The following is a 12,511-nucleotide window of genomic DNA, read 5'->3' on the forward strand; positions in this document are numbered from 1 at the left end:
TATTCCTCTGTATTTACTTTAGTTTCTTAGTTTATTCTTGCATTTTGTTCTTCATTCATTTCCATTTAGTTTCATTTGATTAGTTTTATCCTCTCTTGGTTTATTGCTATGTCCACTTTAGTTTCTTTCCTGTTGCTACATTTATTTTATCGTTTATTGACCATCAGTAATCTTCACTCATCACCTGCTGCGTCTCCTAATCATCATGTTTCACATCATGTGTTGATTTTTCCCTGTTCAGCGTCAGATTCTCTGTTTTTATGCCATAATTCACATCTAGTTCATCGCTCCGTTTTATGTCCAGCTTCTCCTGTTTCAGAGTTTTACCCAATGTGAACGTCTTATTTTAACCCCTAAGGTGCAGGGCGGTCGGGAAGCGTATTGATGGGGAAAAGGCAGACTGACATAAACCTTTTAAAACAACGGAAACAATTTCTGCATTCTGATTATTGAAATGTAAAAGTGCTGTGTTGTTCCATCACCCCGTTTCATACAGAGTTGCTGTGGAATTTCATAACGATGTTGGTCGGAGCAACACTTAGTAACAAGATAGCTTAATGGGGCTCTCCTCTGGCTGCAGGAATGAAAAAGAAACGCTCTAATTTGGAGAAAAGCTGCGGCTTTTCCGCCTGAGTGTTTCTGCTGCCACTTTCGGATGAAGCTAATCGAGTTTTGCAGAACCGCCGCGTCCCGCTCGCCTCAAACCTGGTTATTCAGCCATTTCATCACAACATTAGAAGATCGGTCCAGTCCAGTTAATATAAAACCTGTGAAGCTTGCATTCTTAAGCGTTCCAAACTCCCATAAAACTGACCAGAGGACTGAATCCTGAAGCTAACCTCCAGCTGAGACACAGCAGCTCTGAAGCTTTTCCTTCTGGCCAGGAAGAAGATTTAAGTTCCCTGATTTAACGTGGACTTACTAAATCTGACTTCCTCAGCCCTACTGAAGCTTCTGCCTCCGTCCACTAGAGGGCATCTTTTGCTTTTTCAGCCAGCGGGACCAACGGGGACTTAGCTGGACGCCAGTTTAATTCAGGAGTTTTTTTCCGTTTCCATCGGTTTTTGAACATTGCTTTGCTTTGACCCGACTGACGATGGTCTGAAAGTGAGACTGTTCATATGCTGTGATGCGTCTGCCACATGTTAGAGACGGTCTGGATCTCCCTCTCTGCCTCCTCTTCTCGTTTCCTCGATTCTCCACTAAATCCTTCCTGCATTTCTTTGTGTTGGCTCACCTGATCACAGGTTTAGTCTGGACAGCGACCCTTCCAAGGCCACATGGGGGAAGCCAATTCATATACAGAATGTCTTAGGTTGGGAAGATTATAAATTTCAATCTTCCCTAAAGTCTCTCCGATACATCTCAGTTCCAAATCATCCATATTAATTTGGTCATTCCACTGAACCGAAACCAGCAGCTTCTCCAAGATCGATTCCATCCTGTTAGTGAGTTTGAGTCCTTGTCTCTGTCCACCAACAGTCTGAGTGTTTGCTACTTCGGCCAAGTCCGTCACAAATGTATCGATAAGCCAGGAATCCACGAGCTCCAAACAGCAGAAATCCTATTATCCTGAATAAATCCAGGGAGAATCCTGCCTGGTGCGTCTCCGCAGGACGAGAGGCTCTCTGTGCCCAGACTTCTCGTCGTATCCATGGCATTGAGAGATGGTTGACCAGATCCATAATTTGTAGATAGTAACCAGTTAGGAACCTGCTTCCCATTTGTTTACAGAATATTTCAGCTGTAAAGTTGGAAAGTTTTATGAATGAATTCTCAGATTTTAAAATTAAATTCTGAAATAATTTGATTACAATTATTAATAAGTCCAATATCAACACGAGTTCTGATTCCGTGGTTTAATTCAGACCCAACCATTACCAACCCAACTAGTTGATGACTAAACCAAAGCAGGCGTCTGATTTTAACCCAAGAGGGAGAAACTAAAGCGGACGCTGATCCCTCTCAGCCATTCATCTTTAGTGTTAAACCAGAGATCCGTGTCGTCAACGCAATGACAAATACATTTATACAAAAATAAACTTCCACCAAGTCCTTTAAAAGCTCGTAAAAATCCAGTTCAGGCCCTGAAACCCAAAGACCAACTTCAGATGGAGCTGCAGTCCTTCAGCCCGGAGGGAGGAAGTCAGCAGGATGATGCCTTTCAAGTTAAAAGCATGAAAATAAAAGCAGATAACCTGTTACAGACACCAGTCGCAGATAAAAGACTGAAAGTTTAGAACCGACCCGGTGGGCCCAGCAGAACTTCACGTTCATCTGGACCCGACCCACATTCAGAAGAAAAGTCAAACATGTTCAAACTGAGCGGTACCGAGACGTCTGAGTCGGACCCGACCTGCAGAACTTCAGGTTTATCCCAAATGGACCTGCAGCGACCGAGATGAAGGCGGTTCTGAACTCGCTGAAGCCATCGGACCATCACATTCATCACTAATCAGTACCAGAGCGGACCAGATGCACACAGACGGTTCCGATCAGTCCAAACGGCTCAGAGGTTCTGGAAGCTAAATGTTCTCTTCCGAGAAAACACAACTGATCCGAGTCACATCAGAACTGTTACGGCCCTGGGCCTTAAGGGCTGCGCTGCAGGTGTTGCTTTTGTCTGTCCTTGTGCTCCTCCCCTTTACAGGTGCTGCTGATCAGGTTGATTGGGAATGCAGAGTACTTAAACCTGGCTGTCCATCTTCTGGTCGCCTTCAGCGTCCACTCTGCCGCTTGACGCTTGTGGTGTTCTGTTGCCAGGCCTCGGCTCCCCTCCTTTTTGCACATTTGCGTTTGTCTTTGTTTTGGCACTTCAACACTTCCATATGCACTCATACAACACATCCAAGCATTTGCATTACATCACTGATATCCACAATCCATTGTTGTTTTTGTTAATATTCATTTTTCTACACTTTAACCCCTGCATGGTCTCCCGTTTTGTTATGACCTTGAGCCAGTCGTAACAAGAACCTAGTGGATCATTTCTGCTGGACAACAGAACCGGCAGTCCGGTGTCCTCCAGGTTCTGTTGGGAAGAACAAAGCCCAGATTTTAAAAAAAATAAAAGCATAATGAGCAAACGCAGAACCAGCGGCCCGTAGAACCTTTCAGAACCTCTTATCCGTTTCACTGGTTCTGCTCACTTCAATTGCAGAAATGTTCAGAGGCATTTTAGTCAGGATCAGGTCTGGACTTTGACTAGACCAGCTTCTTAGTTCTTGTAATTATATTTTCAGATCATGGCATTAATAATGAATGAAATCCAAAGACCCAAACGACCAGAACCAGAGAGAAAAGCAGGAAGGAGCTCGGTCTCCTCGTGAATATTTGGTCAGATCAAGTCTCAGTAACTTCATCCTTAGAAGTGAATCCAGTCCGACCCAAAAGAACCTTCCACTGGTTCCGACTGCAGATTGCCCAACTCTTCTGTTCATTTCCTGAAAGTCAAAAACTTGTCCTGCGGTTTTCAGCAAACTTTGTTTTTCACTTTAGAGACCGAAGGTCCAAATGGTTCCGACCTCCTGCAGAACCACCAGAACTTTCAATCCCGTGCAGCAACAAGGGTGTACTTACTTTACAACATGTGACTCGTGTGTGATGATGGGTGCAGAAATCAGACTCTGGCTCCCCCTGGTGGCCACCAGAGGAAGTTCATTCAGTTTCTTTTATTAATCAGGAACATTTTTATAAATAAATACTGAAACAGAAACACACAACAATCCAATCAGTAGAAAACCGGAATCAGAGCAGAAAACAGTAAAAAACAGTCAATTTAACGGAGTTTGTGGCCGATCCGCCCTGGAAAAACATCCAGGTTTGTTTTCAGAGCAGCAGCTCGTTCCAGCAGAGACTGAATGATAAAACTCATTCTGCCTGAAGCCGCTTTCAGAAGGAGCTCAGCAGGATTTAACACCCACAAAACGAGCCGCCACTTCCTGCTGAAGACGACAGCGTGGATACAGGTTGATGGTTCTACGCCCAGATGGCCAGTCTGCGGTGAAAACATGAGGAATTACTTGAATTTCTCACGCCCTTCAACAGAACGCAGCCGTAAACACGTCAAATAAAAAACATCAGTAAAAAAAATCAGTTTATAAAAGCAAACTGGAGCTTTCAGAAAATATTTAAAGGAGCAGAAGGCAGATGTTCCCTCTTCGGCCAGCAGGGGCGCCGCTCAGGACGACAGCTTGGAGTAGCTGGGAGGAGAAAATTTACGCTTCAGGTATTTGATGATGTAGAGAGGAAGACAGCTGACAAGCGTGATGGCCGACACCTTCCAGAGGAACGGCCATGTTGTGATGAAGGACAGGTCTGAGGAAGAGGAGGGCCACAAATTAAAACTAATTTAACAAGAAGCTGCAAAACGTTTCCAGATTTAGTGTTAGGTTACGTTCACACTGCAGGCTGAAGTGACCCACATCTGGTTTATCTTAATGCCTGATCCTTTCATGACACATCAGGTTTTTCCAGAGTGACGCAGGATATGCGGCTCTGAGTCCGATACATATGGGATCTTTTCAAATGTAACCCGTCTGTACGGGCAGGTCGCATTCATCCAACCCGAACGTCTTTGATACTCGACAAACGTCACTATTCTGCGTCCCGATACGYGCAAGCGGGAAAAAGGAAACGAGCAGCGTGGCGGACCGTAATGAGGATGGAGTTGCTGATGTGCTGCTCCAGTCGCACTGTAAGATTCGCTCCACCGTCAGCATCTAGGTTTACTTCCACAAACACTGAGCTCTTCTGTTTTCATGGCGGTTGGCTAAACGCTGCGCTTGTTCTCCTCGAGTGACGTTATTGCGCCCTCTACTGTGCATGTGGGAAACTTTCAGGTCGTTTGCAGCTCAATGAAGATCACATACAAACCGCTTTTCTCTGGAAGTGTGAACAGCCACGATGAAAATCAGATTTCACAAAAAGACAAAAGAAAACCCGGATTGGGTCACTTCAGGCTGCAACCTGCTACCGTCTCCTTACTGAAGGGGGCGCTGCAGATTCATGGCATCGCCAGTAAAGAGCTTACAGCTCTGGCAGCAGGAGACTGCAGCAAAGTCAGAGAAAACCCGGAAACTGAAGCCGGGTTATTGCTTCAGATGTAAATCACTGCAGAAACTTCGACCAATGAAGAGCTAACATCCCCCTTGATAGACCCCGCCCACCTCCTCCCATTGGCTCTTGGCCCAAACCTGAACCCAAGAACCAGCTAGAATGAAGTCCAGGAAAGCAAGATGGGTCACCGAAACCCAGCTTGGGTTTAACAACAGACCAGCAGGTGGTGAGGAAGAAACGATGACCTACCGAGGAACGCTCCAAACGACACTCTGCCGATGCCTGGAGCAGAAATTACACAGAACAAGCAGCAGATATTAGACAGAAGAAGAAGAAGACATTAGACCAGCGGTTCTTAACCCGGGTTGGATCGAACCCCAGGGGTTCAGCAGAGCCTCTGCCACGGAGGTAAAGACACACTTGTGTAAAGTCGTGATGACGCCCCGCTTTGCATCACTTGCTGCAGAGGATCAGGTTACATTGCTTAGCCAATCAGAGGATCACGTTACATTGCTTAGCCAATCAGAGGATCAGTTACATTGCTTAGCCAATCAGAGCTGTGGAGGAGCCCTGATTGAAGGAGCTCCACTTCTATAGTCTAAATCTGCTCCTTAGTGGCATCTTTTCGGGGTTGCTACTGCCTCTAGTGGCGTGGGGTGGTAACACAGCAAATAATTACTTTACTAAATCAGAATACAGCAAAGTCTGTGTGTCGGCGGGGAGGTGGGTTATAATAAGAAGGGTTCAGTGAATGATGCGCATATGAAACTGGGGGGTTCGGTACCTGAAAAAAGGTTAAGAACCACTGATTTAGACATTAGGAGAAGCAGCAGACAGAAGAAGAAGAAGACGCAGACATTAGACAGAAACAGTGAGGAAGACCAGGAGCGATGGGCGGAGCCTCAAGTTTTTTAGCATCATTAGGACCAAACCAGCAGAACCTCAGAACAGCTGGAGGTGAACCAAAATGTTTCCAGTTTCTTCCTCTCACTGGACCCCGACTCCTCCGTGACCTCATGTTGACCTCGTAATGACCTCAGAATTGATAGGATCCTCAGATTTTTCTCTTTTTAAGATAAAAATAATTCACCAAACGTCTTAGATTCTTCTGCCGATTTTTGTCCCGGCTTCCCCTTCCAGCGATCTTGAGGCGGCTACATTTCTGCAATATGTTAACAATAATCCGGGGAGATTTTACGATCTGGTTCGCTTTGAAGGACAATTGGGAATATTCAACTTGTCGGATCGTCGTGGCCTGTCATCACAGCGTGCTGAGTGTAGCCAATCAGGAAGCCAGAAGCGGAACCATGGGGAGGAACCCTAAACAACGCCGTGGCGCACCAGGAACATGGTCCGCTGTCGCCATGACGCTCTGCAGTCGGCCATGTTGGTTTCACGTTTGGTCAGGAGAGGTTTTGTAAGTTCTCTTATCTGGAATCCAAACATTATGGCTGCATCTGACATCAGACATACAAAACAGTTAGTCTGTCTGTTTGGTTCCAATAAAACCGCGTTTCCCCCGTTTCATTCTTACAAACGCCTCTGTATTTAAAATATTTTAAAAAGGCAGGATATTCTAATTATTAGTACATCTGTAGCTTTTCATTTTAAACGGGTAGAATACCCAGAGGAGAGGATCTCCTTGTGTTTCGTCGTGTATGTAAATTGATCCAATGCTAAGCTAACCCAACCCTGAGCTTCCGCTTCAGTCACTCAGATAATGTCTGTAATATTAACAACCTGATGTCGTTTGGGCTGCCGTCATGTTTGTAAACACGACGGCAGCAGTTCTGGACGGGTAGCACCAACAGATAGACACATCCATCTATCCGTGCTACGGTAGGAAAATCTGACGAGGTAGCACTGATAGTCAGACCACCGGAGCTCAGGTGTTATGGACCCGACCGGTTCTGCTCGGCCCATGGCACCCTGGTTTCAGGACGGTGCCCTGACGGCTCTTTGCATCCCCCTCGGGTCAGGAACCAGAATCGGCCCAACTACCAGGCCCACGCTGGTCTGGAAAGGTTCTGTTGCCGACTGAAGGAGCCGTACCGAAGTACTCGTTGAGGAAGGCGAGCGAGGCGAGGTAGCAGCCCAGGCTGAAGAACTCGGCCAGAACCATGAGCCAGTGCCAGGTCCGGACGGTCAGCGCCACCATCAGCAGCTCCGTCAGAACCAGCGCCGTGAACGAGATGGCCACCACATGGACGAACTCGGACTCGAACAGAACCAGGGCGCCGTACATCAGGATGCCACCTGGGGGTGCCAAAGACGCATGTCAGAGTTCAGGTCAAAGGTCAACAGGACTGAAATGCTTTTCATTTTAAAAAGTTCAAACCAGGATTTCACTGAAGTCGACTTTATCCATGAAAAATAAATCAGTGAAAAAACGGGTTGAACTGGGGAGTCCCACTCAACCGGGTTAGTTGGGTGGGTTGGTTAACTGGTTCAGTTGGACTGGGTGAGTCTGTGGTTTGCGGCCTCCAGTGAGGGAACCAGTGCGGTTTCGGTCGATCGGACGGTAAACGGCCGAGACTCCCAACGTCTCACTGGGAAACTCCCAGCAGGACCAGCGAGTGTCAAGATAAGGCATCTGACCTCTGACCTGCAGTACCCTGATAGCGGCGCTAATTCAGCGTAATCCGCCTCTAACTGATCGCATAATTGCTGCGATATCGGCCTGCATGCGGCGCATTCCGGCCAGGCGGCCTCCGGAACACGGAGCCGAGGTGCCGCCTCCCGGCCCGGCCCATTCGGGTCTTTAATTAAAACCCGGCGCCGGCAGGAAGTCACGCTACGGCTTAGCAGCTACGCTCGGATCGGCTTACGGTCCAGAGAGACAGAAAGCCGAGACTCTGAGAAAAGGATCAGAACTGGGAGAGGAGGCAGAACCTCAGAGGGACCACTGACCCAGACAGAACCAAGCTGGGAGAAGAAGCATCAGAACCGCTCACCTTGATAGATGCTGATCAGAACCCAGATCAGGAAGGTTTTGAAGGACAAGGAGCGACCCTGAGAACACAAACACAGTCAGAACCTCCAGCAGAACCGTGGAGTCACCAGAACCGAGCTCGGTACCTTGGTCAAGTCCTTGTAGAGTTCTGGGTAGAGCAGTGCCGTCTCGGGCTTCACGTCCTGGTCCAGAACCAACGAGAAAACGGGGAACATGGTGTAGATGGTGGCGTACCTGGAACCAGAACCAGAACGGGTTTACTCCGCTGATACAGTACCATCAGAACCAGAGATACGGTACCATCAGAACCAGAGCCAGTCTGGGTCTGATCACACAGAACCAGAACCGTCCTGCAGGGTTGATGCAAATGCCAAGCAGAGAATTCTGGCTTCATGCTTTTATTCTGAAAGCCTGGACCTACTGGGCCAGTCAGAACCTGCTGTCCTCATGGCAGTTAGAAACCCAGTTCTGCTGGTTCTGTTGGACCTCTGGTTCTGCTGGACCTTGGGTTCTGGGTGCAGAGGGGTGCGTACCCGACCATGAGGAAGCCTTGGTAGAGCGGCACAGAGGCGAAGAAGAAGACAGAGGAAAAGACGGCCTGAGGAGAAAACAAGCGGGTCAGAGGACTGTCCTGGAGAATAGATCGGGTCAGAACCGGGACAGCCGCAGAACCTGCATGGTGGAGATGATCATCCCTCGGTGCATGACGAATTGTCCGAGCGCGGCCGAGCGCTTGTAGCTGTTCCTGCCGTGGACCATCAGCAGGCGGCCGATGTGCCGGAACTGCGAGACAGAAAAGTCTGCGGCCAGCGACGCCTGCTTCCCTTCCTGCACACAACCAGAACGGGTCAGAACCAGGCGTCCGGTGGCTCTCCAGCTGCAGGAAGCTAATGCAGAGTAAACGGGATTATAATCTCAGAATAGGAGGATTTACTTTTCCTTCAATCCCGATGCCGCAGTCCGCAGCCTGGATCATGCTCACATCGTTCCCTCCGTCTCCTGCAGCACAAACAGACAGCTAGGAAGACTGCCCTCTAGTGGCCGCATGGAGGAACTACCAGCTCTGCTGTCAGGGAGCTGCTGGCCTGGGTGAGAGGGTTTACTGTGAAGTTTATCATAGTAAGTTTCTTAAAAGAATTACAATTTAAAATCCATCAAAACTGTCCATCTTAGTTCAATTAGAGAATTAACAAAAGCCATAATATGAAAAGCTGCAGTTAAAGTGAGCAACGCAGCGATAAAACGTTTCATAAGATGGACAAATTAACTCAAGTAAAATGGTTCCAATCGTCACTTTTCTTATCACAATAGTTCCACAAAATGATCAAACTTTAAGTGCATATTGCCCAACCAATCAGATCGCTGCATCCCACCCTCCCAGGAGAAGTTGATCCCCTGACCCTGACCTCTGACCTCTGACCTTCTCAGGATGTTAAATTACATCCCAATAATAAGTTCATCTTATTATTGCAGCAGCAACAAAATCTGAGATAAGAACAAATGAAGCTCTGGAGGGAAGCTGGGTCCGGTTCCGACCCGGTGGAAGCCCACCTATGGCGCAGGTTCTGTTGGCTGTGTGCTGCTGCAGCAGCCGGACGATCTGGGCCTTCTGTGTGGGCGAGCATCTGCAGCAGACCACAGCTGGGCACTGGCAGGCCAACTCCACCAACTCATGCTCATAGTAGCGCAGACACACCTGGAGAGAAAGGAGAGGAGCACCCAGTTCTGGTTCTGGTTCTGACCCGGTTTCAGCTCTCCTACCTCTAGGGAGTCTCCAGAGATCACCAACGCGCAGTCATGCTTCCTCCTGAAGGCGTTGAGCTCCAGGTGCGCCTCCCCACGGCTGCACACCTGGTGAGAGCCAAACGCACAGTCAGACCGACTGACCTGCACGAAGCGGCAGCGTCATGCTGCGGGCCGCGCACCGGCTTGAAGACATGGACGTCCTGAGTCCGGGACACCAGGTGGGAGCTCTTGGCAATGCAGGTAGCCGTCTCCATTTTGTCTCCAGTCAGCATCCAGATCTGAGGAGAGACGGGACGGTGAGGAGCGGCCTGACCCGGAGCCCGGTCCTGACCCAGAGCCCGGTCCTGGTTCTGGTCCCGGTTCCGGAGCCTGGTCCTGACCCGGAGCCCGGTCCTGGTTCCGGTCCTGGTTCCGGTCCTGGTTCCGGAGCCTGGTCCTGGTTCCGGTCCCAGTTCCGGAGCCCAGTCCCGGTCCCAGTCCCACCTTGATGCCGGCGTTCCTCAGCAGCTCCAGCGTGGGCCGGACGTCGGCCTGCAGCTGGTCCTCCACGCCCGTCAGGCACAGCAGCTCCATCTCCCGCTCCAGACTCTCCACCGCCGCCGCCACCTTCAGCGTCCGGTCCAGCAGGCTCAGCTTGGCCTGGCTGTAGCGGCTCTGCTCAGACAGGAAGTGGGCCCGGTCAGACAGGAACCAGAACTGGTGCTGGAACCAGTTCTTAGCTCAGGAAGGAGGGTCCAAAGTCGGTTCCGGGGCCATTTGTTGCCCCCAGGAAACGTCCCAGAACAAAACTAGTCTGATTATTATTATAGATCCGTTTCTTAGAAAATAGACGAGAACGTTTAGAGCCGAGCTTTGACCCTTCAAACCGCCTTGGTGCTGAAATGTGCTGTACAAATTGATTGATTGATTGATTGATTGATTGATTCAGCACCAAGGCCACATCACCGTTTGGCAGCAGGAGTTTTATGGAGGGATTTTCCTGCCATAATTCAGGCTGAAAGCAGGATTTCATTCAAAGTTTTGTTCTCAAAGCTGCTGCTGTCTCTCAAATATTCACTCTGCTCTCAAACGTTTCTCCGCTTGCAGACGCCGCTGCTCTGGATCATTTTCTGCTCTCAGTTGGAACAGAAAAGTACCGTCGTCGCCTGGCAACCTCTCAGCCAATAGGATGAAAGTGTTGTAGTGGGTGCGTTTGTTTCCTTCTAGTGAGTGAGCCTGCGTGGATACTATTGATTCTATCCATCTATAAATTATATTTGTACATTACTGTATCATGATTGATAAATAGTCATCCATCATGGATAGATGTTGTAACACGGTTGGTTCTGTGGATCCATTAGCTGAATGAACAAAGTCCTGCCTAAGACCAGCGGCTGGTCGCCACAGGAGGCGGTTCCTACCTCAAAGTCCTGGTACTGCTCCTCAGACAGGCACTTCTTGGCCACCACCAGGGTCCTCAGGCCCTCTCTGGCCATGTTCCCACACTGACAGGAAGCAAAGGAGACGACCTTCATCACAGTCTTCTTCACAAAAACAGGATTTTGTTTTGGTCAAACAGAACCTCGTCTTGGACAATTAAACTTATTGAAGTTTCTGAGCAGGAGTCAGACGGATAACGGAGGTTTCAGTGAAGATGTTAGTTCTTCTCTTTCCAACCGAAACGCCTTCACTTAGAGCCGGACGCACCAATCAGAGAGAAGGTGGACGGCAGCGTGGAGGAGAATTCAAAGTTTCACTTCTTCCTCCTCCTTCTCTCAGACGCCGATACTTTTATTTTCCAAATAAAATGTTTGCTAAACACACAAAGCTCTAAATAATGTTGGAATCCCCGATTTCACCGCCAGACGTTCAATTATTCAGCAAAATTTAGGCAACAAATGAGGAATAAAACTGACAAACAGGGAGGATTGGACCGGTACGACCTTCATCACCACCATCATCACCACCATCATCATCATCACCATCATCATCATCATCAGTGTACTGGGGGAAACCCTCGACTCCACCAGTCGGGTTCTGTTAGGAACCCCAGATCGTCTGGAGAGCTGACCCAGACCTGGAGAGGTTCTGGTGGTTCTGTGCAGCGACCCGGTATGAACGCAGATATGGGTCAGTTGAACAAGGCCTCATTATAACCAACAGGAGTCAATAGACGAGGACGGCGCTTCATTTCTGATATGAAAACACTGATGGAGCTGCTGATTGGTTATTGACGGCCCGATCGGGCCGGGCCAATCGGGCCGGGCCGCGGCGCCGCCCGCTGGTCTGACAGCAGGATGTTACAGCCGACAGCTCTGATCATGAATATGACAAACACTCATTACACCAACTGGGTCACTAATTAAATCAGCAGCTGCCTCCAGCGCCGCATGACTCAATAACGCCAATATGATGATGATGATGATGATGATGATGATGAAGAGCTACCCTCAGATGAAGCTTCAGCTGCCAAAATGACCCGTTCTACCCGAGAGTCGAACCACAAACGAGCAGAAACAGCGTGGTGGTGGCAGCATCATGCTGAGGGCTGAAAACACGCCGGGACACAAAGTCCCAGTAAAACCAGTGGAGGGGTATGAATACTTTAGGTCCGGTTCTGGTTCTTACCTCCTCCTCCAGCCAGTCGTTATACTGGACGATGGTCGCCATGGCAACGTCGGCCCCCTTCATGTAGAAGGTGATTTCTCCGGTGGCCTCCTCCTGGACAGATCAGAAGAGCTTCGTTACTTCCTGCAGGATGAGCTCTGCGGCGGC

At 49.0% G+C, this 12,511-nt stretch overlaps 1 protein-coding gene across 2 annotated transcripts in view; it reads right to left on the bottom strand.

The window, feature by feature from the left end:
- Nucleotides 1-3,656: 3,656 nt before the first annotated feature.
- Nucleotides 3,657-12,511, bottom strand: part of atp9b (ATPase phospholipid transporting 9B) — a 19,805-nt gene continuing 10,950 nt past the window's right edge. The window contains exons 17-30 of one of the 2 annotated variants that reach the window (XM_008402440.2): nucleotides 12,365-12,465; nucleotides 11,158-11,241; nucleotides 10,241-10,411; nucleotides 9,937-10,035; nucleotides 9,773-9,862; nucleotides 9,563-9,707; nucleotides 8,946-9,010; nucleotides 8,684-8,839; nucleotides 8,545-8,609; nucleotides 8,137-8,245; nucleotides 8,013-8,070; nucleotides 7,111-7,314; nucleotides 5,308-5,340; nucleotides 3,657-4,317 (exon numbers count right to left, since the gene is read on the bottom strand). In XM_008402440.2, coding sequence (XP_008400662.1) covers nucleotides 4,181-4,317; nucleotides 5,308-5,340; nucleotides 7,111-7,314; nucleotides 8,013-8,070; nucleotides 8,137-8,245; nucleotides 8,545-8,609; nucleotides 8,684-8,839; nucleotides 8,946-9,010; nucleotides 9,563-9,707; nucleotides 9,773-9,862; nucleotides 9,937-10,035; nucleotides 10,241-10,411; nucleotides 11,158-11,241; nucleotides 12,365-12,465 — 1,517 coding nt within the window. In that variant the 3' untranslated portion in view covers nucleotides 3,657-4,180. The remainder of the gene's footprint in view (nucleotides 4,318-5,307; nucleotides 5,341-7,110; nucleotides 7,315-8,012; nucleotides 8,071-8,136; nucleotides 8,246-8,544; nucleotides 8,610-8,683; nucleotides 8,840-8,945; nucleotides 9,011-9,562; nucleotides 9,708-9,772; nucleotides 9,863-9,936; nucleotides 10,036-10,240; nucleotides 10,412-11,157; nucleotides 11,242-12,364; nucleotides 12,466-12,511) is intronic. The other variant, XM_008402441.2, reaches the window with a different exon arrangement.

Source organism: Poecilia reticulata, unplaced genomic scaffold, assembly GCF_000633615.1.
Source record: "Poecilia reticulata strain Guanapo unplaced genomic scaffold, Guppy_female_1.0+MT scaffold_232, whole genome shotgun sequence".
NCBI classification, from domain to species: Eukaryota; Metazoa; Chordata; class Actinopteri; order Cyprinodontiformes; family Poeciliidae; genus Poecilia; species Poecilia reticulata.